Below are 27,798 nucleotides of genomic sequence, written 5' to 3'. Positions count from 1 at the left end.
TTCAGTGAGGGTTCCCTGGTACGTCAGCCTGTTGATTTGTATTTTTATTTATTTTGTTTGTTTGGTGTTTATTTTTTCTTCTTTCTATATAATGATTTTTATTTTTTTCCATTATAGCTGGTTTACAGTGTTCTGTCAATTTTCTCCTATACAGCATGGTGACCCAGTGATGCATACATGTATACATTCTTTTTTCTCCCATTATCAGGCTCCATCATAAGTGATGAGACATAGTTCCCAGTGCTACACAGCAGGATCTCATTGCTAATCCATTCCAAATGCAATAGTGTGCATCTGTTAACCCCAAACACCTGACCCATCCCACTCCCTCCCCCTTGGCAACCACAAGTCTATTCTCCAAGTCCATGATTTTCTTTTCTGTAGAAAGGTTCATTTGTGCCATATGTTAGATTCCAGATATAAGTGATATCACGAGTTGTATTTTTTAAATCTAGGATTCTTGGGAGTTCCCGTCATGGTTCAGTGGTTAACAATCCGACTAGGAACATGAGGCTGTGGGTTTGATTCTTGGCCTCGCTCAGTGGGTTAATGATCCGGCATTGCCGTGAGCTGTGGTGTAGGTTGCAGACGCGGCTCGGATCCCACATTGCTGTGGCTCTGGCGTAGGCTGGTGGCTACAGCTCCGATTGGACCCCTGGCCTGGGAACCTCCATATGCCTCGGGAGCGGCCCAAGAAATAGCAAAAAGACAAAAAATAAATAAATAAATAAATCTAGGATTCTACTTTTACTACAAAAAAAGCAAATTAACGTAGGAGAAATTGAAGAAAAGAATGAAACTAACTGTAAGTGATTATAGTTTTCTGATGCTATAATAAATAAGACTCTTGGTTATGAGTAATGGAAACCCAAATCATGAAGTTTCCACATTTTGGCTGACATCTTCCTTCCAGATAGCAGTCTCAAGAAGGCCTGCCCCTTTTCTCTCCCATCATAAGAATCCCCATGAGTGGCTCTGGTCAGCCTGATGTAGCCCCTTGCCAGTTCCTAGAGTACCACATCTGCAGGTGGGCTGGCAGAAAGGGGATTGACGACTCTTTGTGTGTATCCACTTCTGTGGTGGTAATGTCAGGATACCTGGTTGGCAGCCCCATCAGTCATGTGGAGGAGGGAGAAGCATTTCTTAAAGAATGAGACACAGGAGTTCCCTAGGGGGTTAAGGATCCAGTATTGTCACTGCTATGGCTAGGGTTCAGTCCTTGGCCCAGGAACTTTTGAATGTGATGGGCATGCCCCCATGCCCCCAAAAATAATAATGAGATACAATCAGACAAGAAGTAGTGTGTGGTCCAAGCTCCAATACATTTTGTCTTGTTCTAATTACTTTTTACCTTGGCCCAAACTAGAAAAAGTAAAACACTTGACTGCATATTGTGAAGGAGATTGTGTCCAAGCTGCAGAAACAGCCCATGATTCAGCCCCTCATGGGAAAGTAGGCAGCGGAGTTGGTGGCCCTTAGCTTTCAGGTGCTACAGACAGTAGACATAGTTCCCCAAGCTCTGGTTGAATGCCAGTATCTAGTGTGAAACTCTTTTTCAGAAAACATATGTGTATGGGAATAGTATTTGAAATTATGAAAGTTTGCAAACTATATTTTCTAAAAGATTTATTCAGTGTTGGGAGGGGGTGAAGTGCCAGTAAAAGGAAAATGGAAGTCATTTACTTTGAAGAGAAAAAAGAGAGATGTAACCATATCAGAAGGAGGCCGGAGGAAGAATATCATCTCATTTATCTCCCTGACTTTTAGGCCCTCTTTTTCTTTCTTTCTTTTCTTTTCTTTTTTTTTTTTAAGGGCCCACACCTGTGGTATGTGGAGCTTCCCAGGCTTGGGGTCGAATTGGAGCTGTAGCTGCCGGTCTGCCCCACAGCCTCAGCAACCCGGATCATAAACACGCTGAGTGAGGCCAAGGATCGAACCTGCGTCCTCATGGATGCTAGTCAGATTCTTTTCCACTGAGCCATGACAGGACCTCTTCCTTTTATTTTTGGCTCCCCACCCCACCCCCCAGTGCCCAGCTTTATTGAGATGTAATTGACACATTGGCTTGTGTGTACTTTGTGTAGATTTGCTATGTTCAGCTAAGACATTACATAGTATTAACTGCCTCTCTATCTCATCCCATAGTTACTAAACTTTTGTGGTAAGAACATTTAAGACCCATTCTTTCAGCAATATTCAAGTGTGCAATGTGGTATTATTAGCTGTAAACTTGTTAATCTTTTTTCTTTTTCTTTTTCTTTTTGTCTTTTCGGGGCCTCAGCCCCCAGGCATATGGAAGTTCCTAGGCTATGGGTCAAATCAGAGCTGCAGCTGCTGGCCTACAACACAGCCACAGCAACACTGGATCTGAACTGCATCTGCAATCTATGCCACAGCTCACAGCAACACCAGATCCTTAACCCAACGAGCGAGGCCAGGCATCGAACCTGAGTCCTCATGGATACTCTTTGGGTTCATTACCACTGAGCCAGGATGGGAACACTGAGAATTTTATTGTTTTTGATGCTATTGTAAAAGGAGGTTTTTTTCTTCATTTCTTTCTTTGGTGTTTGGTTGTTAGTATGTAGAAACTCAGGGAGTCTTTAGAATTTTCTATATATAGGATCATATCATCTGTGAACAAAAACAGTTTTATTTCTTCCTTACCTATTCGGCAGCCTTTTATTTCTTTTTCTTGCTTGATTACTATGGCTAAGATTTCCAGTACAGTGTTGAAAAGAAATAGTGAGAGTGGGTATCCATGTCTTATCCATGTCTTAGAGGTAAAACACTTTAAACCTTTCACTGTTGACTATGTTATTATCTGTGAGCTTATCGTATGTGGCCTTTACTTTGTTGAGGTATGATCCTTTTCTATGAAGTTTGTTGAGCTTTTTTTCTTGAGAGGATGTTTTACTTTGTCAGATGCTTTTTCTGCATCTGTTTAGATGATCTTACGATTTCTATCTCATTCTATTAATGTAGTGAATCATATTTATTGACTTACGGATGTTGAACCATCCATGCATTCCTGAAGTAAATCCCACTTGATCATGGTGTAAGATCCTTTTAATGTGCTGTTGAATTTGGTTTGCTAATATTTTGTTGAAATTTTTTACACCTATATTAATTAGGGGTATTGGTCTGTGATTTTTCTTGTAGTATCCTTATCTAGCTTTGGTATCAGGGTAATGGCAGTGTTATAAAATGAGTTTGGGAGTGTTCCCTCCTGTTCAGTTTTTTGGAAGCATTTGAGAAGGATTGCTATTAATTCTTCTTTAAATGTTTGGTAGAATTCCTTAGTGAAACCATCTGGTGCTGGGCTTTTCTGTTTTTTGAGGGTTTTGATTACTAATTCAATCTCCTTACTCTACATTGGTATGTTCAAATTTTCTGTTTCTTTTTGACTCAGACTTGATAGGTTGTATGTTTCTAGGAATTTATCCATTTCTCCTAGGTTATCCAGCTTTTGGCATTTAATTGTTAATAGTTGTTTCTTGTGATCCTTTGTATTTCTGTGGTATCAGTTGTAATGTCTTTCATTTCTGATTTTGAGTCCTTTGTCTTGTTTTTCTGAATTAGTCTAATAAAGGTTTGTCAATTTTGTTTATCTTTAAAAAAATCTTTTACAAGGAGATCCTGCTGAATAGCATTGAGAACTATGTCTAGATACTCATGTTACAACAGAAGAAAGGGTGGGGGAAAAACTGTAATTGTAGTGTATACATGTAAGGATAACCTGACCCCCTTGCTGTACAGTGGGAAAATTAAAAAAAAAAAAAACAACTATTAGTTTCTTTTACCTTTTCTATTGTGTTTCTGGGTAGGTCATCTTATTTTAACTTTAAGAACAAGAAAGTTCATTTGTCAAAGGAGCCACTCTCTCCAGATGAGAAAAATGAGTGGGAATACTCCTGTTTCAACAATTTCTATAATAAGGTCTGTCTTTTCATTTTTCAAAAGCTTTGACTGTAAGTGGGAGTAAAGAAAGAGTAGAGAAAAAAAAATGACCCTTCTGACTGAATCCCACTAGGAGTAATCTTGAGAAAAGCCAAGGTTGGTGTTTTTTACTTTTGATCTCACCCACGGTGGAACATACATGTTACAACTAGGACCCAGAACACCTTGGTGGGCACAGTGGAGAGAAATAAAACCTAATCCTAACCATGCCATGATGCATGTTGATGCTTTTTATTCGACTTTATTCCGTTTCATTCTAGTCACATTGTAGGACTCTTTGGTTTTGTGTGTATTGTTTTTAATGCTGATGCTGACCCACTAAGGGTCAAAGCTGCAGTTTGACCAGTGCTGGCTTGAGGGTGGTTGCAGGAGGGGGAGCAGGGCCACCCCACCCCCAGCAGCCTTCATGCCTCTTCTGCTTGGTTTCCCCAGAAATGCTCCTCTGGCCTTTCATGTGACCACATCTTTGTTCTGTTCACACTGCCACTTTGTTTGCTGGCCCTGCCATGCAGGCTTCAGTCTTTGCTCTGCCCTGATTGGGTGACAGCTGTGTGACCTCTACACATCCGGGCACAGGGAAGAGGAGGGCCTGGCCTCCCTGGACAAGAACGCTGGGCCTGGGCCTGGGCCAGGCTTGGGCAGTGAGGACAAGGTTCACGATTTCAGAGACTTGCTCATTCCCTCTCCCCCGCCTCTTGCTGCCTGCAGGTAAATTCTACTGTAAACCACACTACTGTTACCGGCTGTCTGGCTCCGCACAGAGGAAGAGACCAGCAGTGGCTCCTTTGTCTGGAAAGGTAACGGTTATCGTCTGCATGGGGCAGGGGGCGACAGGTCCCATTTCAGTGTGGCGACAGGTCAGGGTGTGGCCATCACCCTGAATGGCCCCTGAATTGCCTTTCCCGTGAGTGGAAGGGCCTGAGAGGTGGTAAAGATGCAGTTTGGGGAAGGGGAGCGACTTTTCAAGTCTAATCTAATGTTGGGTTTCACTGTGGTAATGTTCCATCTGCCAACTCCGTTGGATCTGGAAGACCATGTCAGATGCTCCCTTCAGCTCACTCTGTAAAAGAAGCCATCTGCCTTTGTAAAGTGAGCCTTTCTAAGAGCAGGGCGCTGGAAAAGGACGTGGCTAGAGATAAATGCTCTATGACCAGTTCCTTTAACTTTCTTTATTCCGGGAATTACTTATCTAAACCTTCTCCTTTTTTTGTGTGTGAACGTAATCAGCTCCCTCTCAGGGAGCTGGGAATTCTCTCCACTGTACAGTGTCACCGTGTGGGCAGGCCAGCTGATGCCTCCTTGAGGGCCCGTGCTGGCCTGCAGAGGTGTGGGGACGGGATCCTAGGACTCCTGCCACCTTCTGTGCAAAGTGTGTCCTGGCGCGGTCTGGGCTGCCTGGTGAGAGCAGCAGACCAGCAGGCAGGTGCTTTGCCTGCTGAGATGTGGGGCATCACAGAGTCACTCTTCCTCTTCTTACGGACTTTCCTAGGAGACCAGGGGACTTCTGCAGGATGGCCCCACCGCAGACACCAACGGACGGTCCAGCTCCAGTGCCAGCCCTGCCGAGAGAACTCCAGGTAGCCTCACTTCCTTGTTTGGCTGGGTGGCGCGTCACTCTCTCGGCCTCTGTGACAAGGCCAAGGGGATGAGCCAGCACCTCCAAAGCAACATTTCTTCGATTGGGCATCAGGTGGCCCAGAACCCTCTGGACTCCTTTTTCATGTGCCAGCTGCTTGCATTCGGAGTCCCCTTTCTCTATGGCCTGTCGGAGGTGCTGGTGCAGATCAGAGGGGAGTTTCACTGGCCAACCGTGAGCCAGTAGGGATGCCTTCTGGTAAGCAGCATCCCCCAAGCATCGGTACCGTCTGTTTAGAGTTTCACAGTTTCATTGCTGGAGCCCAGGGTTCTGCCCACATCCATCAAACACCTTGGACAGGGTTTGGCCTAGGCATATCTAGGAAACAGTTCAGAACCTACTGCTTTTAGCAGTGACCCAATTGAGGCCCAGGGTAGCAGGGCCTTCCTATAGGCCCTTGTTGTGGGCTCCTTGGACAGAGCATGGAATTGTGAGAAGGCTCAGGTCTGAATGTGTGTCCCCCTGAACTGGATATCCTCCGTGCTCGTCCCTGCTCAGGTGCCTGGGTGAGCTGGCACTGCACTCCCATCTCACCTGTAAGCACTGAAGGCCATGCCTATCCTTGTCATTTCGGGACATTTGAACTTCTGATGAATTTGTCCCACTTTCACTAACCTGTATCAGGAGGTGAGTGCCACCACCCCTACCTCTAAAAATACATTTATCCTGGTTTTGGAGGGTCAGAGAAAGAAGGGCTCATGGGCACCAGGCTTGTTGTAAAATATTGTGGTCTTTTTCTGTTAAAATTGCCTCTTTCTACTTTCTGCCAAACCAGCCTGTGAGGTGTGTGCAGTCCACAGCCTCTGGGTGGTCCTGACGCCCTGCACAGCCCCAGACTGGCCTAGGGCCGCTATGGCCAGTGGGAGAGACCGTCATCTGGGCCGTGTTTCCACTTGTCACAAGTTTCCTCCCATTCAGAGCAAATAGATTTCAAGCAGCCATTTACAAACTCATGGAAATCACCATAAGGAAACCAAAGTTATCAGCTAAGGCCAGAAACTATGAGGAGGGAGTTGGTAGTGGAATTTCCAAAATGGGAAAAGAGAGGAGTTGTTCACACAGCCTTCAAATGGGAGGTGCGCAGAGTTACTGCCTTCTCTGGGCTTCAGAGCTAGTGCAGGGCTCATGGTGCTGTTCTGGGGCAGAAGGATGTGCCCAGAGGCAGGGGCGGGGTCCCCAGTGCAGTGATCGGAAGATAGGTAAACACAGCTTCTCCTGCTACGTGTGCCCTGATATGATCTGATATGATCAGTTTTTTAAGTGTCCTGCAGGTTAGACCAACGTTTCATAACCACCTTCAAGCCATGAATGACTTGGTGAACCCCTTTAGAACCTGTCTTTCTCAAGAAGTGCTGACAGCCCTCACAGCGGGGGAGCTGGCAGTGAAATAACCAGAGGGGCTACACAGAGGCGTTGGCTCGCGCCTTGAGCAGCACCCCCTGGGTACTTGGCAAACAACTGGACACCCTCTTTCTTTGTGAATGTCAGGTGCTGCCCAGTCCTGAGGAGATGGATCTGGTGCAGTTGTCCCCCTGGTCAGGCTCAGTTTGCTATCTTGCTGTCTGTGTTGAGAGCAGAGTGGGTGTTGGCCTTCAGGACTTGAGGATTGAGGGCTCCATAGAGAAGGGCTTTCCTTGAAGCAGAGAGAGGAGAGGAGAGCTGAGATGTGGTGACGCAATCATGACCAAGGCAGCACTAAAATCCTCAGGGCCGTCCTGATCCTGAAGGTGACGCCCCATCATAGCATGAGGGGTTCTAGATGTGATCCCCAGTTAGAGGTGCCCTGTGGGCAGTGGAGGCTGGAGCCTAGGACCTCTGGGTACAGTTAGTGCCTGCCCCTGGAGACCTCAGCTTTTGGAAACCACAGCCTGTATGTAGATATGCCCCCAGCACCGGCACTTTCCCTCCATAGAAAAGGAGCAGGCCATGGGTGTTTCATAGTTGGCATGAAATCAATTTCTGGTTCGCCTTTAAATCCCAAACAAAAAGCTTTGGTTGTTTAGCTGGAACTTCTTGTGGAGAGCTTTCCAAAGAACTCAGGTGTCTGAGGGCTCCAGGATGGGTGTGGTGCTAGCAGTGGCTGCACACGTCCCCTCAGCATCTGCACGTGCAAGGGCCGCCCCAGGAGCTGGGGCTGGAGGACCATGGCCGTGGTTGGCGCTGCATGCTGCATGCCTTTTGCTCTGTGCCTCACCACCCCCCTTTATTTTGTGGCATTTCCTCCTTCTCTCTTACATCCTTTTTTTCTCTTATCAAAATTACTGCTGTTGCCAAAAACCAAACACAGCCCACAAGTTAGAAGCACCTAGTCCAGCATCATCTGTCTCTGGAAGCCCGGTCTGCAGCTGCTGCCTGGTGTCTGTGTTTGTCATGTGCTTTTAATATGGAAACCCCCTTTCCTGTTCTCAGAGTCGGTACATGCTTTGTTTCCAAGCTGCTTGCAGATCAGTGGACCTGGCACAGATTTCTTACCGTGGCCTCATAGTACCTGCCCTGAGTTTAGGAAACATTTGGACAATAACAGACTGAGAAAGAAAACCCCCAAATGGGATATTTTCCCCTTGAGTATAAGACCCTCCATTGCAGGTATTTAGATCCTCTTTTCATCTAGAGGAATACCCTTCACAGCTCAGGAGGTGGATAACCAGAGATGGAGTGTACAGGCCTGGGGTTTCATAGGGAACGGGCGAGCTTTTCTTCCAGTTCAAGTGACAGAGATGGGATGGGAGAAACGTAGTCTGTCAACTTAGGGAAAGATGATCTTAACTTAAAAGGCTGCCTAGCTGTGGCAGGTACCTGCCCCCTGTCCCAGACACCCTTGCATGATCACCCTTCGGTTCCCAAGTTTGAGTGCTGAATGAGCCATTAGGAAATGTAAGCATTTCCCACACCAGCTGGGATAGCCTCACAGAACAAGGAATTCCTTCCGATCCTGGGCTCCTGTCGTCCAGAGGAAGTTAGGAGGTCTTCCCACTGCTTCCCAAGCCCTCTTCCCTTACAGGCATTTCTGGAAAACGTGTTAGTAAAACAAAGAGAATTCTGATTCCATCTTACCTCTTCGATCCTCCTCCAAGAGTCCCAGTAGCTGGTGATGTGTGTGTACACATATGTATTTTTACAGGTTTAGCATCAAATATACATATTCATGTATTGTGCCCTAAGTAATAATACTAGTGAAGCTTTTTCTAAAGCTTCTTGTTCTTGGTTCTGGGCTCCAAAAGAGCGTTTACACTGGGGAACTGTGCCACTGACCTGGCTTAATGTTCTGTGGGCTTTGGAGGCAGCAGAGCAGCCAGGCACCTTGGTGGAGGTGGAGACTTCGGGGTTGAGGGTCTCAGAAAATGAGCAGGGCACACCCCCAACCCCAGAAAGGTGACTTAGACAGACAGGGAACCAGGGCTCTTGGTCATGGATCCCAGAAAACCACTTCACTTTGAGGTATGTGTGTGGCTTTCCCAGGGTCCGTTACTGCAGCTTCCTGCTGTCTCTGGGTGTTCAGTGTGTCTGTAGGACAGTGGGACACTTATTCTCTCCTGAAAGGGGCTTCAGGCAGGCCTGAGCAGTGAATTAAGGGGTTCTGCACCCCTCTTTCCCTGGGCTGTTGAGCCGAGGGTAGAGGCGGGGGGCAGGCAGCCAGCAGGTCCCTGGCAGTGGTTACAGAGAGGCCAGCATTGTGCCAGGAACGCCTCGCCTGTCCACCTCTGGCTTTCCTTCCATAAAACCTCATGTTTGCCCTTGTTTTTAACTTCTGCTGTTGTGAGTTATGGTGTGTTTCTTTGTGAGTTGTTTTTTATTTAATTGTGTAACTGTTTTTCCGTTACTGTGAAACTAAGGTGTTGTGCTTTTAATTTTTTTTTTTTTAAACAAGTGTTACCATTCTTATTTAAGAGAATAAATTCCAAACAATCTTCAGGTTTCTGAGTATTTCTTTTCTTCCCCCTTTTCCTGATTGGAGGGTGGGAAGGGGTTGCTCAGGCAGGTCTTGGGAGTGGGCTTGAAACCAGTGTGCTTCAGGACTATATCACTCCTGGCCTGGGGTCAAAAGAATATAGGTGTATTAAAATGGGGAAACGGGGTGTTTATAGCTAAAATACAGGTTCCCATTAATGGAGGGGCCCCTGTTTGGGGGTGGCATGATGGAAGACATTGTGCTGTGTAAGCAGCTGTAGGTAGACAAGAGTGTGGAAGAGGCTGTGCTTGTCCTTCCATGCCATCAGGCCGTCTGAAGGCCTGGGGACCAGAGCAGGTGGAGGGACAGAAAGAGCACCCTGAGCCCGGGTCTGCCTGGGGCCTGGGAACAGTGAGGTGCTTCTCCTCTGCCTTGAGGCCGTTGCCTGGGGTGCAGTGACCTGTCCTTCCAGCTCCGTCTCTTTCTGTGACCTGGACACAGAGCCAGGGTACCCAGTTCTGCTTGGCTGCTCAGGCCTGGAGGGCTGGGCCTACCACTTTCCATACATGCTGTGACGTCGGCCACAGGGCCTCTGGTGCCAATCCACGTGCCGACCACAGAGTTACAGGCCAGCCTTGGTGCTACATTGGGCCCCAAAAAGGCACTCAGTCTGTGTCCGCTGTACTGGAGAGGATCATCTCCACACCCCACCCCCCAAAGCAGCCCCTGGGTCCCTGTGTGGCTTCCAGCTCTGCTGAGATGCTATCACTGCTTCCTTCAGAGTCAGGTTATTGGGTGCAGTAGAGGGATTTATAACAATGCTGGTGTTTATAACAACATTCTGAAGCAGCCAACTGGAGGGTGACACTCATTGGGAGACCCTAGAGAATTCCCTTTGCAATTCAGTTTCTTTCTGAAACTTCTTGATGCCCAGTCTCTTTTTTTCCTCAAGTTTCTGGCTGTTTGCCTGTTACAAACTCCTCAAGGATCCTGGGGAGCAGCTGGGGAAGGAAAGCAGTGGGACAGCTGCCCTCCATTTCAGACTGACAGGGACAGGGTCCCTTGAGGTACAAAAGGAAGAGAAGTAGTGCTGGGCCTTTCTCACGTGTGACAGCCAGGCAGAGGGGTTCAGGAAGCCTCTTGGAGGCTCCAGAGCCGGCCTCACCTTACACGTTAGGCCAGCCAACCAGCGGACAGGTGCCAGCATGCAGATCAGCTGCAAGGACCTGTAGGGAGGGCAGGCTGTTTCAGCCATGTGTGCCAGGGTGGCGCTCTCCTCCCCAGCTGCCCTGTCCCCCCCCCCCACTTTGTGGGCTGCCTCCGTACTTCCAGGTTCACCAGCCACACTTCCGTGTGGCTTTGCAGAAGTTACGAATGTTTTCTGAATGTCCCTGAGGCATTTTAATGGGCCTCCGGGAAGGATAGTGGGTGAGCAGTTGAGTCACCGCCCATGCCTAAACCTTAACTCGAGCCAAGCAAATCCAGCCTTGCCCTTGAAAGTGTCCACCACTCAGGTTGGCATCAAGGGCAGGTGCCTTTCAACAGAAAGGGGTCCAGGGCCCCAGCTCTGCCAACTTAGAACAGGCTCCTGGGGCCACGCTGGTGATTACTGGAAAAATCCTTACAGTTGGGTCAGAGCTTGTGTTGCCTCTTCTGTGTTCTTTACCTCTGTCTCTGTACTTACCCGCTCACTGTGGTTATATATTAATCGCATGAAATTGTCCCTAATATGTGTATTAAGTGATCGAGTTCCTCTTCTGTACCTCTGTAAAATACCAATGCTATTCCCACTGTATCACTGCTGTTACATAATGTCCTTGCCTGCGATTATAGGTCTTTGGTAGTCACTTTATATTAAGGAAGCCCTGGTTACCAGAAGGGCTTAGGGCCCTACACTCAGACCACAGAATCTCTGAGGTTCCAAAGCTGCCTTCCCTGTACCTTGGGTCGCAGCCAGCTCACTGCGAAAGGCCGGCCCCACTGAGGGTCCCTGGAGCACCAGAAGGATGTGGGCCCCAAATAGACAAGATGCCTGAATACATATGTTTGCTTTCCGTTCTGTTCTTTCAAGGTGATAAAGCCGGGCAGGCGTGAAAATGGGTTCCAGAGAGGGTGATCCTCCTGGCCTTGGCAGCTACTCAGAGGTCAACCCTAGAGAGTGCGATTAGGTGGCCTCATGCTGGACCTGGGGAAGAGAGTCTGTAAGACACTCAGCCTGGTGCTGAAGGAGAAGAGCTGGTGCTGATTGCAGTGCAGTTGAAACAGCCTGTTTATTCTTATTTCCATTTTCTAGAACTGAGTCAGGATCTAGAAAGACCAGGTTTCCCTCCCACCGCCTCACCAGCCACAGACTTTTCTGGTTAGAAGGGTCTTCCTTTGAAAGTAAACATTCTCGGAGTTCCCGTCATGGCACAGCGGAAATGAATCCGACTAGGAACCATGAGGTTGCAGGTTTGATCCCTGGCCTTGCTCAGTAGGTTAAGGAGCCAGCGTTGCCATGAGCTGTCGTGTAGATCACAGACGTGGCTCGGATCTGGCATTGATGTGGCTGTGGCATAGGCCAGCGACTACAACTGTGATTCAACACCTAGCCTGGGAACCTCCATGTGTCGTGGGTGTGGCCCTAGAAAAAAGACAAAAAAGAAAGTAAACATTCTCCCTGAGTTCAGCCTGATGTGAGTTACTCCAAGCCAGCTCCCTCCCTGCCTTGAGTGTGCCCACCTTTCTTAGGGGGTCAGCATCGCTGGAGGCCCAGTGACACTGGGACTGGGGTGCAGGGAAGCAGGCGACCCTGGGCCCTGGGGTGACGAGGATGGACTGGCCGCAGGCAAGAAGGGCCCGAGCCTTGCTGCCTTCGCTGTGGCTGCTGACAGCTGATGGCTGTGCTCCCTTCGGCTGCAGACACCACGCCAAGGCCCTGTGCTTGCTGAAGTCTCCCTCAGATACAAAAGGGGAGCAAACCTCAAAGTGAGTTCCTTCTGTCATTCCCCCCAAGTAATTATATCAGTTAATTTGCCATCGTAGCTGTGGTCACACTGACTCATAGAGAACAGATCGGGAAGACCTATGATGATACAGCCAACACAGAGCACTTATCCCAAGCACTGCCCAGATGCCTTGGGTGTACACATTGCTTGTCCGTTCCTCACCCTGGGCTTTGGAGAAGTTATTTTGCGGATGAGGACCTCAGGGGGGCTGAGTCAAGGGCATGTAACTCACCAGGGTGGTGCCAGGTAGAGTCTGTATGTGAGCCCTGGGGCGTCATGCCCTCCACGTCCCTCCTCTGTTTTCTGGCCTCAGCTCATCCACACTGGGGCAGGGGGAAGAGTGCCGTGTCAGCTCCACAAATGATGACTTTTTAAAAATGCACACAAATGTCCTGTGTAATCAGTGAGCAAGGGTTTGATTATTCCCAGGAAATACATGTCCCCAGTTTTCTAGCAGTGGCCTTTGCAAAGGAGGTAGATTCAAGAGCAAAGGTTTCATCCCCGGTAAGTGAAGGGGAAAATTGGAAGAAACCAAAGGCGAGAATAATGACATTGAATTGACTGTGGATACTGTGAACTGGACCCTTTTTCATTTCCCTCATATCAACTCTCTTTGCTTTTTAGGGCCACATATGCAGCATATGGAGGTTCCCAGGCTAGGGGTCGAATCACAGCTGCAGCTGCTGGTCTACGCCACAACCACAGCAACGCAGGGTCTGAGCCACATCTGTGACCTACACCACAGCTCATGGCAACACCAGATCCCCAACCCACTGAGAGAGGCCAGGGATTGAACCCTCGTCCTCATGGATCCTGGTCGGGTTCATCATAGCTGAGCCACAATGGGAACCCCTCCACTCTCTTTTTGATTCAATTCATATGAAATCAAGCCTAAACTTGTCTTAAGAAAAAGCCTAGGAGTTCCCTGGTGGCTCAGCAATGTGGGGATCTGGCATTGTCACTGCAATAGCTTGGGTCATTGCTGTGGCCCGAGTTCAGTCCTTTGCCCGGGAGCTTCCACATGCCACAAGCATAGCCCCTCACCCCCAAAAGAATAAGCCTAGAATGGCCCTTTCCTGTGTGTCTCCCCACCCATGTGGCACCTGCCTGCCAGAGCTGAGGGCATGGGGTTGTGTTCAGGGGTATCTTCGGTGTTACTCTCCAGGCCTCAGTGTAGCTACTTCTGACTTCGTAAATCTTTCTCTACACTCTCGTTTTACTATATTTCTTTCAAAGGCACCCATGACGGTTGAGCTGACATTTCATTCTCTTACTGCTTTTATAGCTGCCATTCAGTCCTGAAGTAGCTGCCTGTCCAGCTGAGGTGGGGCTGGTTTGGGGAGAGGAGCAGACAAAGGTCTGCCCCTTCTTGTCTTGACAGTTTGAGCAGAATCACCTGAGACAGAGACATGGAAACTCTCACTTGTCCATGTTTGGGCCACTTTGGGCTCCACTCATGTAGAATGACACTTAAGTCTGTCACTGCGATGAGCAGTTTTGGTTTTACCCTGTTGGATAAACCCTGATTGGCACAGAAACGCACAGGCGGCCTGGGCATGTGTACACACAGCCCTGGGAAGGCGTGTCACAACGGGCCCTGCACCCTCATAGAAAGGATGTTTTTGGGAAATGGAGAAAGAAGATTTGGGGACACAGAGAAAGAGATCGTGTTTTCCCACATGGTGTATTCAAGTCTGGTTTTCTCCTTGAATTTGGTGAGCGTGTGCCTGTTGGTTCAGCACCCGGTTTCTGGAGTCCCCGTGCCAGCCTGGAGTCAGACTGACACCCAGTGGCGGGGAACAAGCAGAGTCTTCCTGAGGGCAGCTGTCCCAGAGGACGGGGAAGGGCCGAGACTGGCACGTGCACCTAAGGCATGTCACCCCGTCTGCGGGCTCTGTCCTGGGCTTCCCTTTTGCACCAGCTGGGAGCCGCTTGCTTGGCGTGGTCGTCCTGTGGTCCCTGTGCCTGCACCCACATACCTCCCTCTGGCGGCAGAGATGTAGACTGCTGCTCTGTCGTACCAGCCTTGTCTGTCAGACAGCAGTCCGGGGTCTGGTGGCTTGGCTGGCCTGCTCAGTGAGAGGTGGTGCAGGGCTCCTGGGCTCACCACTGTTGGTGTTCGGGCAGATGAATCTTCCTGTGCGTTGTCAGCTTTTTGCAGTGTCCCTGCCCCTCCCTGTCCAACATCAGTACACCCCCTTCTCTGAGCGTGACAGCTGAAAATGTCTCCTGACACTGTCTGAGGGGGGAAAAAAATCACATGATTGACAGCCACCAGTCTAGACTAAAGTCAGGAAAAGAGAGGACATGGCCTCAATGTTATTGTTCCCCTAGGAGCCCAGGAAAGAGTGCGTGAGAAAAACGGAAGTGGTGGGGTCCACTGAACAGCAGTGGGCTCAGTCTGCTACAACATGGGCACATGCTCCCCAGCGCGCAATGCTTGTTTACACGTAGGCACCTGCAGTAATGTTGTGTGTGCTTTTGGGTGCTTTTAGGACATGAGAACAGGATTTAGGGGTACTTTTCCTGCACCACAGTGAACTACCCTCACCCCACAAAGCTTATCCTTCTGTGTTGACCACAGCCTCAGAAAACAGAGCTGGGTCTAAATGGAGCAAGTGTAGACCCTGAGAGAGAAGATGCCAATTTGAGTTCTTGTTCTGCACCTGTTATCCTTGGCTGTTTTCCATCATGAATCTTTCTGAGCCTCAGTTCCCCATCTAATAAAATTATAAAATGGGGGGGAAATGCTCCCCGCTCCTCTCTACTTCATAAGGTTGCTACAAAGAGCAGATAAACTAAGATGCGTAGCTTTATTGCAGAAATATAAACTATGGTCATCATTGGTGGAGATGGCATAGAATGCTGGAATAATCAGAATGAGCGTAGGTTAGGGTTATTCTGCTAACTGGGTGGTGACCTCCCCGCCGGCCTGTGCATCCTCTGTGGTTAGGGCAGGACGTCCCACTGGGATGTGTTCCCAGCGGCAGAGATTTGGGAAACAGAACAGTAAGAAGGGCTTGCTGCGTCTGGTCCCGAGACAGTGGCCTCGGGGAGTTGGCCCAGACAGCATGTTGAATCTCTGTAGGGTTTGGCTAAATTTGGCCTTGCTTTTCCCTCAGCCTGCATGGATAGGCTGTGAGGTCATCTCCTAGCTCCAAGACACCCCAGGGGCTCTTCACCATAGTAATGAAAGAAATACAATCATTTGTTAACATTAAGCTGAATTTCAACACCTAAGTTAAGAGTCAGAGGACTGAGCAGGATGATAGCTGATCTTAAGGAGAGCTAGGGTTACAACCCATGGTCCTGAGGACATTCAGTTTGACCCACACCGTTGTCTCCCAGGGGCTTCCGTGCCCCCTCACATCTGGTTTTCTCTTTGGGAGTCAGTGCCAGGACAGGTGCTTTATGGGTGACCAGGGGGCTGGGGGACCCAGCTAGTCACCAGAAAGGGCTCTACACTCTTCCTTTGTCACCCTGGCACTAACACTTCTTTTCCACGAAGGTCTCAGGGACCAGGTAACAGATGCAAGTTCAGTGTTACCGGGACAAACGTATGTTGCAGGTGGTAGCTGGGGCATTGCTGGAGGTGAACTTAGCGCCTTTCTAAAGATACATCTTCGGCTAGCTAAGGGAATGCTGTGTGTGAGATTTTGTATCTTTAACAGGAGCCCATAACCGAGAGCCTTTCTTTGGGAGGTGGGTTTGTGCCTTTTGATAGTGTGATTATGGGCAGAGCCCCAAGATGTCAGAAATCACTTTCCATGGCGCAGAAACCAAGCCTGCGCTGGGGCGGTGCAGCTGGCCCGTGAGAACCCTTCGCAGCCAGCTTGGCGCACTGGACTGAAGTGCCACCAGGCAGAAGGAGTGGCCTTTCAACCCGGCATCTAGGGGGAGACCTTCCGTCTTACAGCACCTGGCGAGTGGAGCATGGGCCCTCTCTGCCCTTCTCCCTCCCCTTCACTCACTCACGCTGGGCCTCGTCTTCCAGCAAGGAAGCTGCTCCCTGGAGCTCAGCTGCTCTCCACTATGAAGTCCTTCTTTTAGGACATCAGGTCATTTGAGGTGGTCTCTTTTCAGAGAGGAGGCTTCTAAGACATGGGTATTTTCACAGGAATTTCTCTTAGGGAAATTCCTAAGGGAACAGCTACTGTCCTCACAGAGGTGGCATTCTGTCTGTTCTGGGGGCCAGGAACAGCATGGTACTCTTGGAGAGACACAGCTGCTTTCATTGTTCTGTGTCACAGGGAGGAAACTGAGACCACATTGTTTGTCGACTGAAAACTATGCACAACCTATAAGTTGAGAGTTGTGTGTTATTTGGTGGACAGAACTGAGGACATAAGCCCCAGAGGCAGTACCTCAGATGACCCTGAGAAAACTGCTCTGAAGAAGCGAATGGGAGCTAGAATATGTAGGAGTTTCGCAACAAAGGGCAGGTAGTAGGAACAAAAGATTACTGGGGGTTTTTTGTTTCCATTTTTTTTTTTTTTTTTTTTTTTTGGTCTTTTTTAGGGCCACACCTATGGCACATGGAAGTTCCCAGGTTAGGGATTGAATCAGAGCTGCAGCTGCCAGCCATAGCCACAGCCACAGCAACACAGGATCTGAGCCTTGTCTGCAACCTACAGCACAGCTCATGACAATGCCAGATCCCTAATCCACTGAGCAAGGCCAGGGATCAAACCCGCATCCTCATGGATATTAGTTGGATTCATTTCCACTGAGCCACAATGGGAACTCCCCACTCAAAACTTTATTGAACACCTACTCTAATACCAGACAGGCACCAAGCACAGATGACTGGGTGACCCCTCCCATTGGAGCCTCTGGTTTGGGGTTGTTCAGGGGAGAGATGGTGTGATAAGAAGGCACTCAAGCCCTTGAGACGAGCAGAGGGGCGCCCACTAGGATGGGCCTGGCTTACTGTTCCGCCACCCTTCTCTTCACCTGCATCTTAACATTTCAGAGATTAGCCTCATGAGTGGGTTGGTTGACAGATCACTTACATTTAACTAATTGAACCTCCTGGTCTGTGAGCCGCACCTGTGGGCCATGGTGGAGCACTGAGCTCCAGCCCTGTGCAACATGCCCCTTCTGAGACTTCATATCAGCTGCGTGGAGGTGGGCAGCCAGATAGGGAGAGACAGAATTTTAGCTAGAACTCAGCTCTTAAGGAATTCAGGAGAAGAACAGCCAAACCCCAGTGCTTGTATAAGCCCCCAACTTCCACACACCGAAGAGTGGCTTTTCTGTAGGGTGACCCAGGGTGGAGTCGAATATCTGAGAGATACTGCAACACATGAAAAATACATTATCAGGAGAGCTACGCAGTGGCCTGGTAAGATTTTTTTAATGGAGAGATGGTAATATGCCTTCAAGAAACCTCTCTGCTTTGGCCAGATAGAGTGCTGTGTGCTGGGATGTCCATCTGCCAGAAAGGCATCAATAGTAATAGCAGAAACAATTTAACGTTAGGAAGCTAACTTAGAAGCCAAGGTTCCCTGGGATCCTGCAGATGGGGGAGCCCCTCGGCCTTCCTGAGACGGCTCCCCGGGCTGCATGATGTCCCTCCCACCTGGGTGGGTTCCTAGTACAGTTGTGCTTTGTCCCCACTGGTTCACCCCTCCTTGGTCTCTCTGTTGTTTCCTAGCTCTCGGTAATTCAGTATCGCCCCCTTGAGTCCAAGTGACTACTGTTCTCTGTGCCTACATGAAAATGCTTTTGCCCCACATGAAGAGTAAATAGTTGGTAGGTATGGGGCAGTTAACCGTCCCACCCCACGTGGTTGAGAGGAAGGAGCACTGGACACAGAGTAACACTGCCTGGGTGTAGGGTAACACTATCCACGTGCAGAGTGACACGGCGCAGGTGTAGAGCAACACAGCCCGGCTGCCGTTTTGGAGCTGCTCCTTGGAGGCTTTGGACCTCCGAAGCCTCCCTGATCATGGGAACAGGAGTGCCTGCGGTGGCCGGCACATGCAGTAGGTCGTCATGGCACCCCGTGAAGGTTCATTCCTTCATCATCCACCTCACAAGCCAAGAAGTATCGGACACTGTGAGTCTGCTGGAGGGTCGATGCGCAGGGCAGGGGTCCCCTTGCCATGCAAGGCATGGAAATGTCTTCCTGTGGCCCCTTTTCATGCTGAGCTGCAGCACTTGCAGAGCATGCTGCCCCTCTTAGAATAAGAAGGCTCCAGGACAGGCATAAGAATGTGAACCAAGGGGCTCGGGGTGGGGCAGTGGGGGTGGGGGGCGCCCAGGTTGGTGGTCCCAGGCGACTTCTGATAAGCAAAGAAAGGCCTTTGCGAAACTGATTTATAAGCTGCAGGGCCTTTTAACAGCCCCAGGAAACCTGTCCTCCCTAGACTGGGTTCCTCCTCCTGCCACAGACACCACATCCCACTGCCCAGCTTGACTGGAGCAGTGATGAAGTCCTCAGTCCCTTGCACTGTTGCAGAAATAGAGGCCACGGTGGCACTCATGCATGGCATGTGGCCCACCCGCTTCTCAGGCCACTAAGCAAGTCATGGGGTGATGAGCTCAACGTGAGGTGGGGAAGTGGGCTGGTCCCCAGGCCAAATCTTACTGGGGTACAACAGCCCAGCTCATGTCACAGGGCCCAGCTGCAGTGGGTACATCCCATAGGCTATGCCCCAGGGAGAAAACCATCTAGGCTGGATGACGATTCTGCTCTCGAGTGGCCACCACGGCCCCAGGTTTCCTCTGTGTCCCCAGTGGGTAAGGAGGCACAGGAAGGTGGAACAGCTCTGTGGTTCCTGCAACACAGACCCCCTTAGACCCCTGAGAGGACTGGGTGCCGTGGAGGGCACCCTCTCCCCAGTGTGATTCTGTGGCCGTTTCCCAGGGCAGTGAAGGGCCAGCATGAGTCTCTGGCGGTGTGGTGAGTCTCATTATGGGTCTGGTGAGTCTTTCTCCCGGAGTTTTCATCTTTTTTAACTCTTTCCTGTAACCTTGTCACTCAGACCTTGTCCATGGCTTGGTGCTTTCTTTAATGGGCAGGCATATGAGGAGGGCATCTGAACCGACCCTGATCTCCCACAGCAAAAATCCTTGGCATGCAGATGTTCCCGGGCCTGGGGTCGAACCTGCACCACAGCAGTGACAATGCTGAGTCCTTAACTGCTAGGCCACCAGGGAACTCATCTGTAGCTTTCAATAAGAGAGAAAACCTTTCCTCCTCCCGGGGTACCAGTCATTTCGAATTGCAGGGCCCTTTCTTGTTGAGGCACAGCCACTGTTGACACCTGACCCACGGGGCTATCCTGACAGGTGAGTGACACCTGGAGTCTTCGAATGCAAGGACTTTGCCTGCTTTATCCACTGTACCTGAGCACCTAGCACAGAGCCAGGCTAGAGGTAGGACGTCGGAAGACCATGTCTATGTATAGACCAGTGTCTGTCCTGCAAGGAGATATGGGAAATAGGATAAAACGGTCTCAATTTGCTGCCTTAACTGAGTCCTTCAGACCTTCAGGTTTCCCTCAGGCTTCCCGCTATAAAGGAGGAAAGGGAGATGGCATGGGAGACAGGCCCTGGGGTCCTGTCTCTCAGGTAACCCCTTCACAGTCACCCCAAGTCCTAAATTGTCTTCAGCTGCTGTATCCACCTGGTCTTGGGGCTTTGTCACCACTGCTTGGGGACAACAGCCCTCATACCCCACCAGGAGTCAGACAGACACAAATAAAGGCCTTAGTACATCAGCTGAGAACAGGTTGTCCTATTAGGAAAATATGTCTTTCAGGGTGATGTACGGAGCTCGTGCAGGCAGTGACTGTTCCAAAACAGAACCCTGAGGTCAGGCCCAGAGCCTTTTTCCTATTTAGGATGTGACCCAGATCCTGGGAGCTGGAATTGGCCTCCAGCGACCTGAGATCCGCCTGCCCAGACTTAGCAAAGAGTCAGCCTGGAAGTTATTCCAAATCTTTGCCCCACTTTTAGCTGGAAAGTCCCTGAATGTTGCTGTCCCAAAAGCACGTGAGGTGGAGAGGCTGAGGGTCTTTGCCAGCTGGCTGACCCCACTGGTTTACTCTGATTTTCCAAATGGCATCTTTCGTCATGTGTACATCTGCCCTCTTGCAGCCTCTGCTCTCCTGGGCTCCTCCATAGATGACGAAACAGTAAGGGCCTGGGGGAGGGTGGTCCTGTGTTTGTCACGGCGTTATAGCCACTGCTGAGGCCGTTGCCTCTGTTACTTTCTCCAACATACTAGTGTGTCATCACCATCTGCTTAATCTATACAAGTGGCTCTTTGCTCAGGACAGAGTATCAAGATTGCTGCTTTTGTTGATTTCTTTAATATCTCATGGCATTTTGAGGTTGTGGCCTAGGAACGTTGGGCATATCCTGGCAGTTGTGAGTTTGGGTACCACTTGGTGCCATCTTCCCTTTGGGGACCTAGAGCTGAGGGAACAACTTCCTGCTCTCCCTGGTCGCTGAGGGTGGCAGGAGCCAAGGGGCCTGGGGTCCTGACCAGTGAGTGACCCTATCTTCCCATTGTTTACAGAGTCCAATTATCATGGCCCATGGCCCAATCCCCTTTCTGTGGGGATTGATGCGTGAATGGCCTGAGCATTCCTGGCTTCTTTCTTGTTGGTTGTGGCCAACAAGACGTCCCCCCACCTCCACCAAAGTCCCAGACTCTGGGCTTGGGGCTGGGTGACCCATCGTTCCTCGGAGCCTGTGGAAACTCCAGAGAAGTGACCCTGGGAGGAGGACAGGAATGTCATTCCAGATGCTAGGTGCTCTGCCCTGTGAAGCTCTGGGTCCTTCATCTTGAAAACTGAGGGAGGAGATTGTGCAAAGACCCTGCAGGGGAGCACGATGCTGGGACAGCCCACCAGTGCCCTTAGCTGACACTGTCCTCCTGGAATTCAGATCACTCACAGGTGACTTGGGCAGCTTACTTGCTGTCTCTGAACTTCAGTTACCCCATTTTCAAGCTGTCACCTGCCTTAGAGCTAGTGAGGCTTCTCTTGGGACCCCCTGAGTGGACTCTGTGCCCCTTTCACGACTCCTGTGGTCCCGCATGCGTGTGTGAGTCCTGACACTCGTGCGTCACCCGGAGCATTTCCCATGCGGACCGGACCGTCTCTCCGGACCCGCCTGCGGCTCTCCGAGCAGAGAGCGTTTCACCTGTGCGTTCCTGGCACGCGGCACTCTCGCCTGTGAGTGTATTTGGTCTCTACCTTGAAGTTGCTTGGTCAGCTGGTAAGGGGAGTTATTTTCCCTTAAGTGACAGTTCTTACTCTGTTCTTCCCTCTGAGAGGAATCCTGGCTCTTATTCCACATGTATAGAGTCCCCCAAGCTTTGTGCCTCCCGTTTAGTTCCCTTTCCGTTTAAGGGCACTTGTCAAAAATGGGACGGGAGGACAGGACCCAGTGGTGTTAGAATTGAGATCCGAAATTCACTCCTTCCTCTTAATAACCCAGGGGCATGGGGATTGTCCCTGTTGCAGGTCAGGAAAGAAGCTCCCAAGGTTGAGTAACATTCCTAAGATCCCTCAGCGGGTCACTGGTGGAGGCTCTTGTCTGAGCTGGTCTCTCTGACTCTTCACCCACATGCAATGTCCTGTGACCAGTGGGCCTCTGTTGCCTGAATGTGAGGTCACAAGGTGCATTGGCAAGAGCAGTGATGGCGATGGGGGAGCTGGAGGGACATGGTGTTAAGAAGATGTCTGAGCCCTTCTGAGTCCTGGCTGGATCCGAGGGTACAGTCGTGGGGCCCAGCATTGCCTGCCATGTTCCAGTGGACAAACAGCGTTTCCCACAAATCTAAGCACGATTCAATAAACCACGATGTGAGCAGCTCTGCAGAAGAGCTCGCCCAACCCCCGCAGGGGACCAGCCAGAGGCAGTGCTTGAGCCGTGCCTGGCTCCTGGACTGTGGGGCAAGGGCAGCGGGGAGACACCTGGCCCCATACCCCACCTCTGCCTGCCACTCCTTGGCTGTCACTTCCTACAGGGCAGACATTTGGTCTCTGGTCTCCTCCCCTCATACCAGCATCCTCGGGGCTCCACCAGACCCCAGCCTTGTTGACTGCTGCCCATGTCTGTCTCCCTGGCGTCGAGGGGCCGCTCTCTCCTTCCAGGGAGAAAGCCCTTCCATCAGTGCTTCCTCTAGCGTCTGCATCCCTGGTCCTAGAACTCTGCCTCTTGTTTGTCTTGCAGGTTCCAGTGTGAATGGCCTAGAGGAGCCCAGCATCGCCAAGCGGCTACGGGGCACCCCAGAAAGGATTGAGCTGGAGAACTACCGTCTGTCGGTGAGGCAGGCTGAGGGGCTGGAGGAGGTGCCCGAGGAGACACAGGCTGAGCACAACCTGAGCAGCGTGCTGGACACAGGAACAGAGGAGGACGCGGCCAGCAGGTCAGCCAGCGGGGACGTGGAGCCTGCAGGGGAACCTGGCTGCTGAGCCAGATCGTCTAGGTTGAGTCTTGGCTGTGACGCTGAGCAGGCTGCCACTTCACTGTCAGTGAGATGGGGCAGCACCAGTGCCTTCCCCAGAGTCGGGTGCGGGTCCTGAGGGTAGAAAGTGCTTAGAACAGAAGGTGAAATGTGTGAGTGCTTGTCGGTGGCAGCTGTCAGTGCTTGGTGGTGGCAGACCTCTGCACAGACTGTTTCCAGAGGACTCTGCATCCATCACACTCATTCCTCCTCCAGGACCCTGTAAGTACTTAGGAATGTGCATCTTGTCACCTGATAGGCAAAGACACTGATGGTGACCAAGTCTAGGGCCCTTCCTGTGTCCTCTGCTGCCGGGCACTCCCCGTCCCCATCTTGATAGTCAGATTTAGTACTTACTGAGCATCGACTGAGGCCTTACCACTGCTCTTCACTGAAAAGGAACAGAAAAACTCTGCCCTCAGGTGTGTTAGGGGGAGAGGGCTTCCAGTGGGGGCAACAGTGTCCCTGGGGGCAGTTCCCTGGAAGCAGCACTAGGGCTGGAACCAGGAACCAGGGGCTCTGTGACAACTCAACCCCAGGGTGCTGTGCAGTCTCAGGGAAGCTGCTCCACCTCCCTGGGCTTTTTTCTTTCTCCCACGTGTAGAAAGGAGCAGAAACCCATATCCCAGGGCCATGCACAGGGCACAGTGGGTATAGGCCTGGCCAGTGCCAGTGTTTAGTTCACGCTGAGCCATGGAATGCATGCTCCACACACTCCCGCCTCTGTCCCACAGGCCTGGCTGGGTCAGTGCATGAGGTCACTGCTCCACAGGAGACCCCACAGGGCCAGAAGAGCACGAGACAAGCAGATGGAACAGATTCAGACGGGCCAGACCCCACAGGCCCAGGGTGGGGCGCCTACCTGGCTGACTGAGAGCACCAGGCCCTGGGTACCTCTAGAGCCATGAGTGAGGGTGTGTGTGGGCTTGAAGAGAGCAGAGTGTGTGTGTGTGTGTCTTTTTTTGGAGGGAGGGAGTGGGGTCGAATTGGAGCTGTAGATGCCTACACCACAGCCACAGCAATGCAGGATCTGAGCCATGTCTGTGACCTACACCATAGCTCATGCAACACCAGATCCTTAACCCACTGAACGGGGCCAGGGAGCAAACCTGCGTCCTCATGGATACCAGTCGGGTTCGTTAACCACTGAGCCACAGAAACACCAGAGCAGTTTTTTTAAGTTCCCAGGATGTTCTTGAAGGGTATTTGCTGGCAGAGCCACCTCTGGAGCCGCCACTGGCCTGGCTTCCCTGCAGAGCCTCCCTCACAGACCCATGCTCCTGCACCAGCCCCTCGAGGACACAGTGTGCCAGGCTCGGATGAGGGCAAGCTCTCCTAAGGTGTGGGTGGAGGGCCGGCCTCGGGTGATGCAGTCAGACCTCTGTTCTACAGGAGTAGCGTTGCCTGCATTGTGATCTATAAACCGGAAAATTGTGGGGCAAAAGTTAAGGTCACAGAGCCAGGCTTTGCAGGGAGGCTGAGTCTTGGCCTTCCTAGCAGGCACAGTAGAAGTACATGAAGGCAGTCAGCACCAAATGGTGCAATTCACATTAAATTCACATTATAAACGAGCACTAACTTAAGCTGATATGTGAAGTAAAAATGGTCTCATAAGAGTGAAGCATCCAGAGTTGGCCTGTTTTCCCAGGGAAACCGTAAGATGCCACCCTGAGCAATGAGGGCATTTTTCAGCCCTCTGCCCTTCCTTGGTGAAACCATAGACCTGAAGGTGAGAATCAACAGTTTTAAGGAACTGACCAGTTCCACCACAGACTCACTCTGACCCTTAGCTTGGGCATCTGCAGTGGGGGCAGCAGAGCGATGTCCGGGACTTGACGTCCAGCTCTGCCCCCTGCTAGTTGTGGCAAGTTTCTTAACTCCTCTTGCCGGCTTTTCCTCCTCTGCAGAGGACACTATACCTCCCAGGTTTGCTTAGAGGATGAAGTCAAATCAAGCAGTGGGCACTGTGTCTGGCGCCCACAGGCAGTTCTGTAATCACTGTCTTACCTCTAGCTCTGAGTGCAATTCAGGTGCACCCACGTGGAGGGCCAGGACAGGCTTTCAGAGCAGGCGGGTGCTCAGCACCAGGCAGGGCGTCTGGTCGCCCCTTGGTGCAGGAGGCTTGTACATCTTGGCAGCGCCTCCTGGCCCAGAGTGCTGCACACCTGGGCCCTGCTTGTCAGGAGCGATGCCTGGGGCTCCTTTCCCCAAGAGCAGCCCCCTCCTTCCCACCCAAGCTCCTCTGCCTGAAAGGGGGTGCTCTCCACTGGGTCCCCAGGGTCGTGAGCTTCTATCACATGACCCTGAGGCCCTGAGCCCTCGCCGTGCCTCCACTGTCCACTCCAGCTGTCCCTCAGGTGCTGGCTTGTCACGGCTCCCATCTGTCACACACTCACTTTGGCCCTGTGCTCGTTCCTGCAGCAGCTCTGAGTCTGAGATGGAGGAGGAGGAGGAAGAGGAGGAGCCCCCACTGCCCGCCTCGGACCTGGGCGGCGTTCCCTGGAAGGAGGCTGTGAGGATCCATGCTCTTCTGAAAGGAAAGAGCGAAGAGGAGCTGGAGGCCTCTGGGAGCTTTGAGCCTGGAGACGAGGACGACGAGGACGAGGAGGACGAGGAGGAGGAGGAAGAGGAGGAGGACGAGTCCAGTGAAGGTCAGAGAAAAGTCTCTCCTCCTAACCCTGAGGCCCTGCCGAGTGTGGAGGTTTCTGTGGCCAGAGTCACTCACCACGCCCCCCATGTGGGGGACCCGTGACGGCCCATCTGAGAGAGCTGGAGGCAGAGGCGGCCAAGGGCTCCTCAGGTCAGGTCATTCCCCTCCTCTCCTGTTCCAGCTGAAGGAACTCAGGGAGCACTGCTTTCTGGGGGTTCCCTGGCCCCGCGTCCTGGTGTCGGAGGCTACAGGTGTTGAGCATGAGAACCAGGAGCCCACGGTGGGGCTGGGTTGGCCGTGTGCCTGTGCCCTGTCCAGACTCGTGTCCTGTTAAGTCGGTTGGGCTGGCTCAGAGACACCCACTTGTCTCCCACCCAAGATGTCGTCCTCTCCAGCTGTGTGACCCTGAGTGGTACGGCTTCCTCCTCTGGCCTTGGGGACAGGGTCATTCTCCCCAGAGTGCTGCACTCTGCCCCCAAGAGCAGGTCCCATGTGATGGGGGGCCTGGCCGGGCCCCTCTGTGTCCCTTGGCGCTTTGCTTCAAGCCCCTAGTCCAGTTAGGACAAGCAGATCCCTCACGTCGTGGCTCTCAGACGTGGTGGAGTGCAGAGCACTGTCCCTGTGCTTCTTTACATTTCTCTGAGGAGGCAAGAGGGTCCCCAAGACTGTGTATAGGTGCAGGACACAGGCGCGCCCCAGGAGAAGGCGCACTCTTCCTTGGTTGCTTGGGGAATGGAGAGAGGACCTGCATCTCCTCCTGACTTAGCTTCTTGGTCTGAAGACGTTCAGGCTCCCTGGTGCCGTGACAGCCCCATCCAGCACCGTCCCAGCCCCTTGACCTTGGGGAAAGTCCTTAGAGACCAGCAGCTCCTCCTAGAGCACCCACGGGGCTGCAATCCCATCCACAGTGGGTGACCACATCACCTTCCCTATTGTCAATCTCATGAAGAAGCCAAAGCCAGGGTGTCCAGTTAGACTGTCTCAAGCAGGCTGCTCAGGAGCCCAAGTCCTTCCAGTCAGGTAGCACCTGCTCTTGCTGCTGAAAAGCCATCGTCCCTTCCACAGCACCTCCTCCCCTGAGTTGCTGGCTGTCCTCCTTTGTTTTGACCCAGCTGCCTGGCATGGTCCAAACCCTGGTGACAGTGAGCCTGCAGGCAGGGCAGTGTGCAGGTTCCTCAGGCTCCCACAGCAGCAGTCTGGGGGTCACTGGGGAGTTCTTGTCAGCTAAACCAGGTTGTGTGTACAGAAGGGGTCCCCAGGGCACCTATGCAGTTTTAAGACAAAGGGCTTTGGGAGTTCCTGTCGTGCCGCAGGGGTTAACGAATCCGACTAGGAACCATGAGGTTGCGGGTTCGATCCCTGGCCTCGTTCAGTGGGTTAAGGATCCAGCGTTGCCGTGAGCTGTGGTGTAGGTCGCAGATGTGGCTCGGATCCCGCGTTGCTGTGGCTCTGGCGTAGGCCAGCGGCTACAGCTCCAATTGGACCCCTAGCCTGGGAACCTCCATGTGCCGCGGGAGCGGCCCAAGAAATAGCAAAAAGACAAAAAAAAAAAAAGACAAAGGGCTTTGACCTCAGAAAAGGCAAAGTGGGGCTGACTCATTCTCCTGTGAGCTCGCAGAGCTTTGGGGACCTACGGCCATTGCCTCTGGACTCCATCCTCCCCCCAAGCCGTGCCCCTGCCTTGGGTGGGCCTGCTGCCTGAGGCCTGTTACACGAAGAGGTTTTTTTTCTCTAGCTACAGAAGATAAAAACTAAAGTACCAGCAGAGTGACATTCTACCTTGTGTGTGTGGCTGGCTCAGAGCAGTTGACACTGCCCTACCCACCTCCGTGTCTGTGGGCCTGTGCTGTGTGGCAGTTACATGCTGGTATCCTGAGAGGGTGGCCCTACAGGGGCCCATTAACCTGCCTTTTCTCCTTACTGGGCCTTTGGGTCCTTCGGGTGCAGCTAAGGTGAAAGAGCTTCAGAAAGGGAAGTACTTTCCACATCTGGCTGGGAATGTCAGCTTCTCTTCATTGGGATCGACAGTTACATGAAGCTTGAAATGACTGAACCAAGTTGACCAGGAAGTCGGGCGCACATGTATGCGTGCATATGTGTGTGTGTGTGTGTGTGTGTGTGTGTGTGTGTGTGTGTGTGTGTGTGTACACGTGTGTACATGCGTACGCGTGTGTTTACTCTCAGTTTTTGCCTCTGTCTGATTCAAAC

The 27,798-nt window shown here is 51.4% G+C and overlaps 1 protein-coding gene across 18 annotated transcripts in view; it reads left to right on the top strand.

Moving 5' to 3' along the window:
- Positions 1–27,798, top strand: part of MICAL3 (microtubule associated monooxygenase, calponin and LIM domain containing 3) — a 245,086-nt gene that overhangs the window by 185,949 nt on the left and 31,339 nt on the right. For 16 of the 18 annotated variants that reach the window (XR_002344151.1, XR_002344152.1, XM_021092508.1 and 13 more), the window contains 4 exons: positions 4,669–4,757; positions 5,450–5,537; positions 22,667–22,862; positions 25,362–25,591. Coding sequence is in view for 15 of the 18 variants with exons in the window: in XM_021092508.1 (XP_020948167.1) it covers positions 4,669–4,757; positions 5,450–5,537; positions 22,667–22,862; positions 25,362–25,591 (603 nt within the window). In the remaining 3 variants the exon portion in view is untranslated. Of the gene's footprint in view, positions 1–4,668; positions 4,758–5,449; positions 5,538–22,666; positions 22,863–25,361; positions 25,592–27,798 lie in introns of those variants that run through there. The other 2 variants (XR_002344153.1, XM_021092511.1) reach the window with 2 other exon arrangements.

The sequence above is a fragment of the Sus scrofa genome, chromosome 5 (assembly GCF_000003025.6).
Source record: "Sus scrofa isolate TJ Tabasco breed Duroc chromosome 5, Sscrofa11.1, whole genome shotgun sequence".
Lineage (NCBI taxonomy): Eukaryota > Metazoa > Chordata > Mammalia > Artiodactyla > Suidae > Sus > Sus scrofa.
This window is presented reverse-complemented; position numbering and strand designations above follow the sequence as displayed.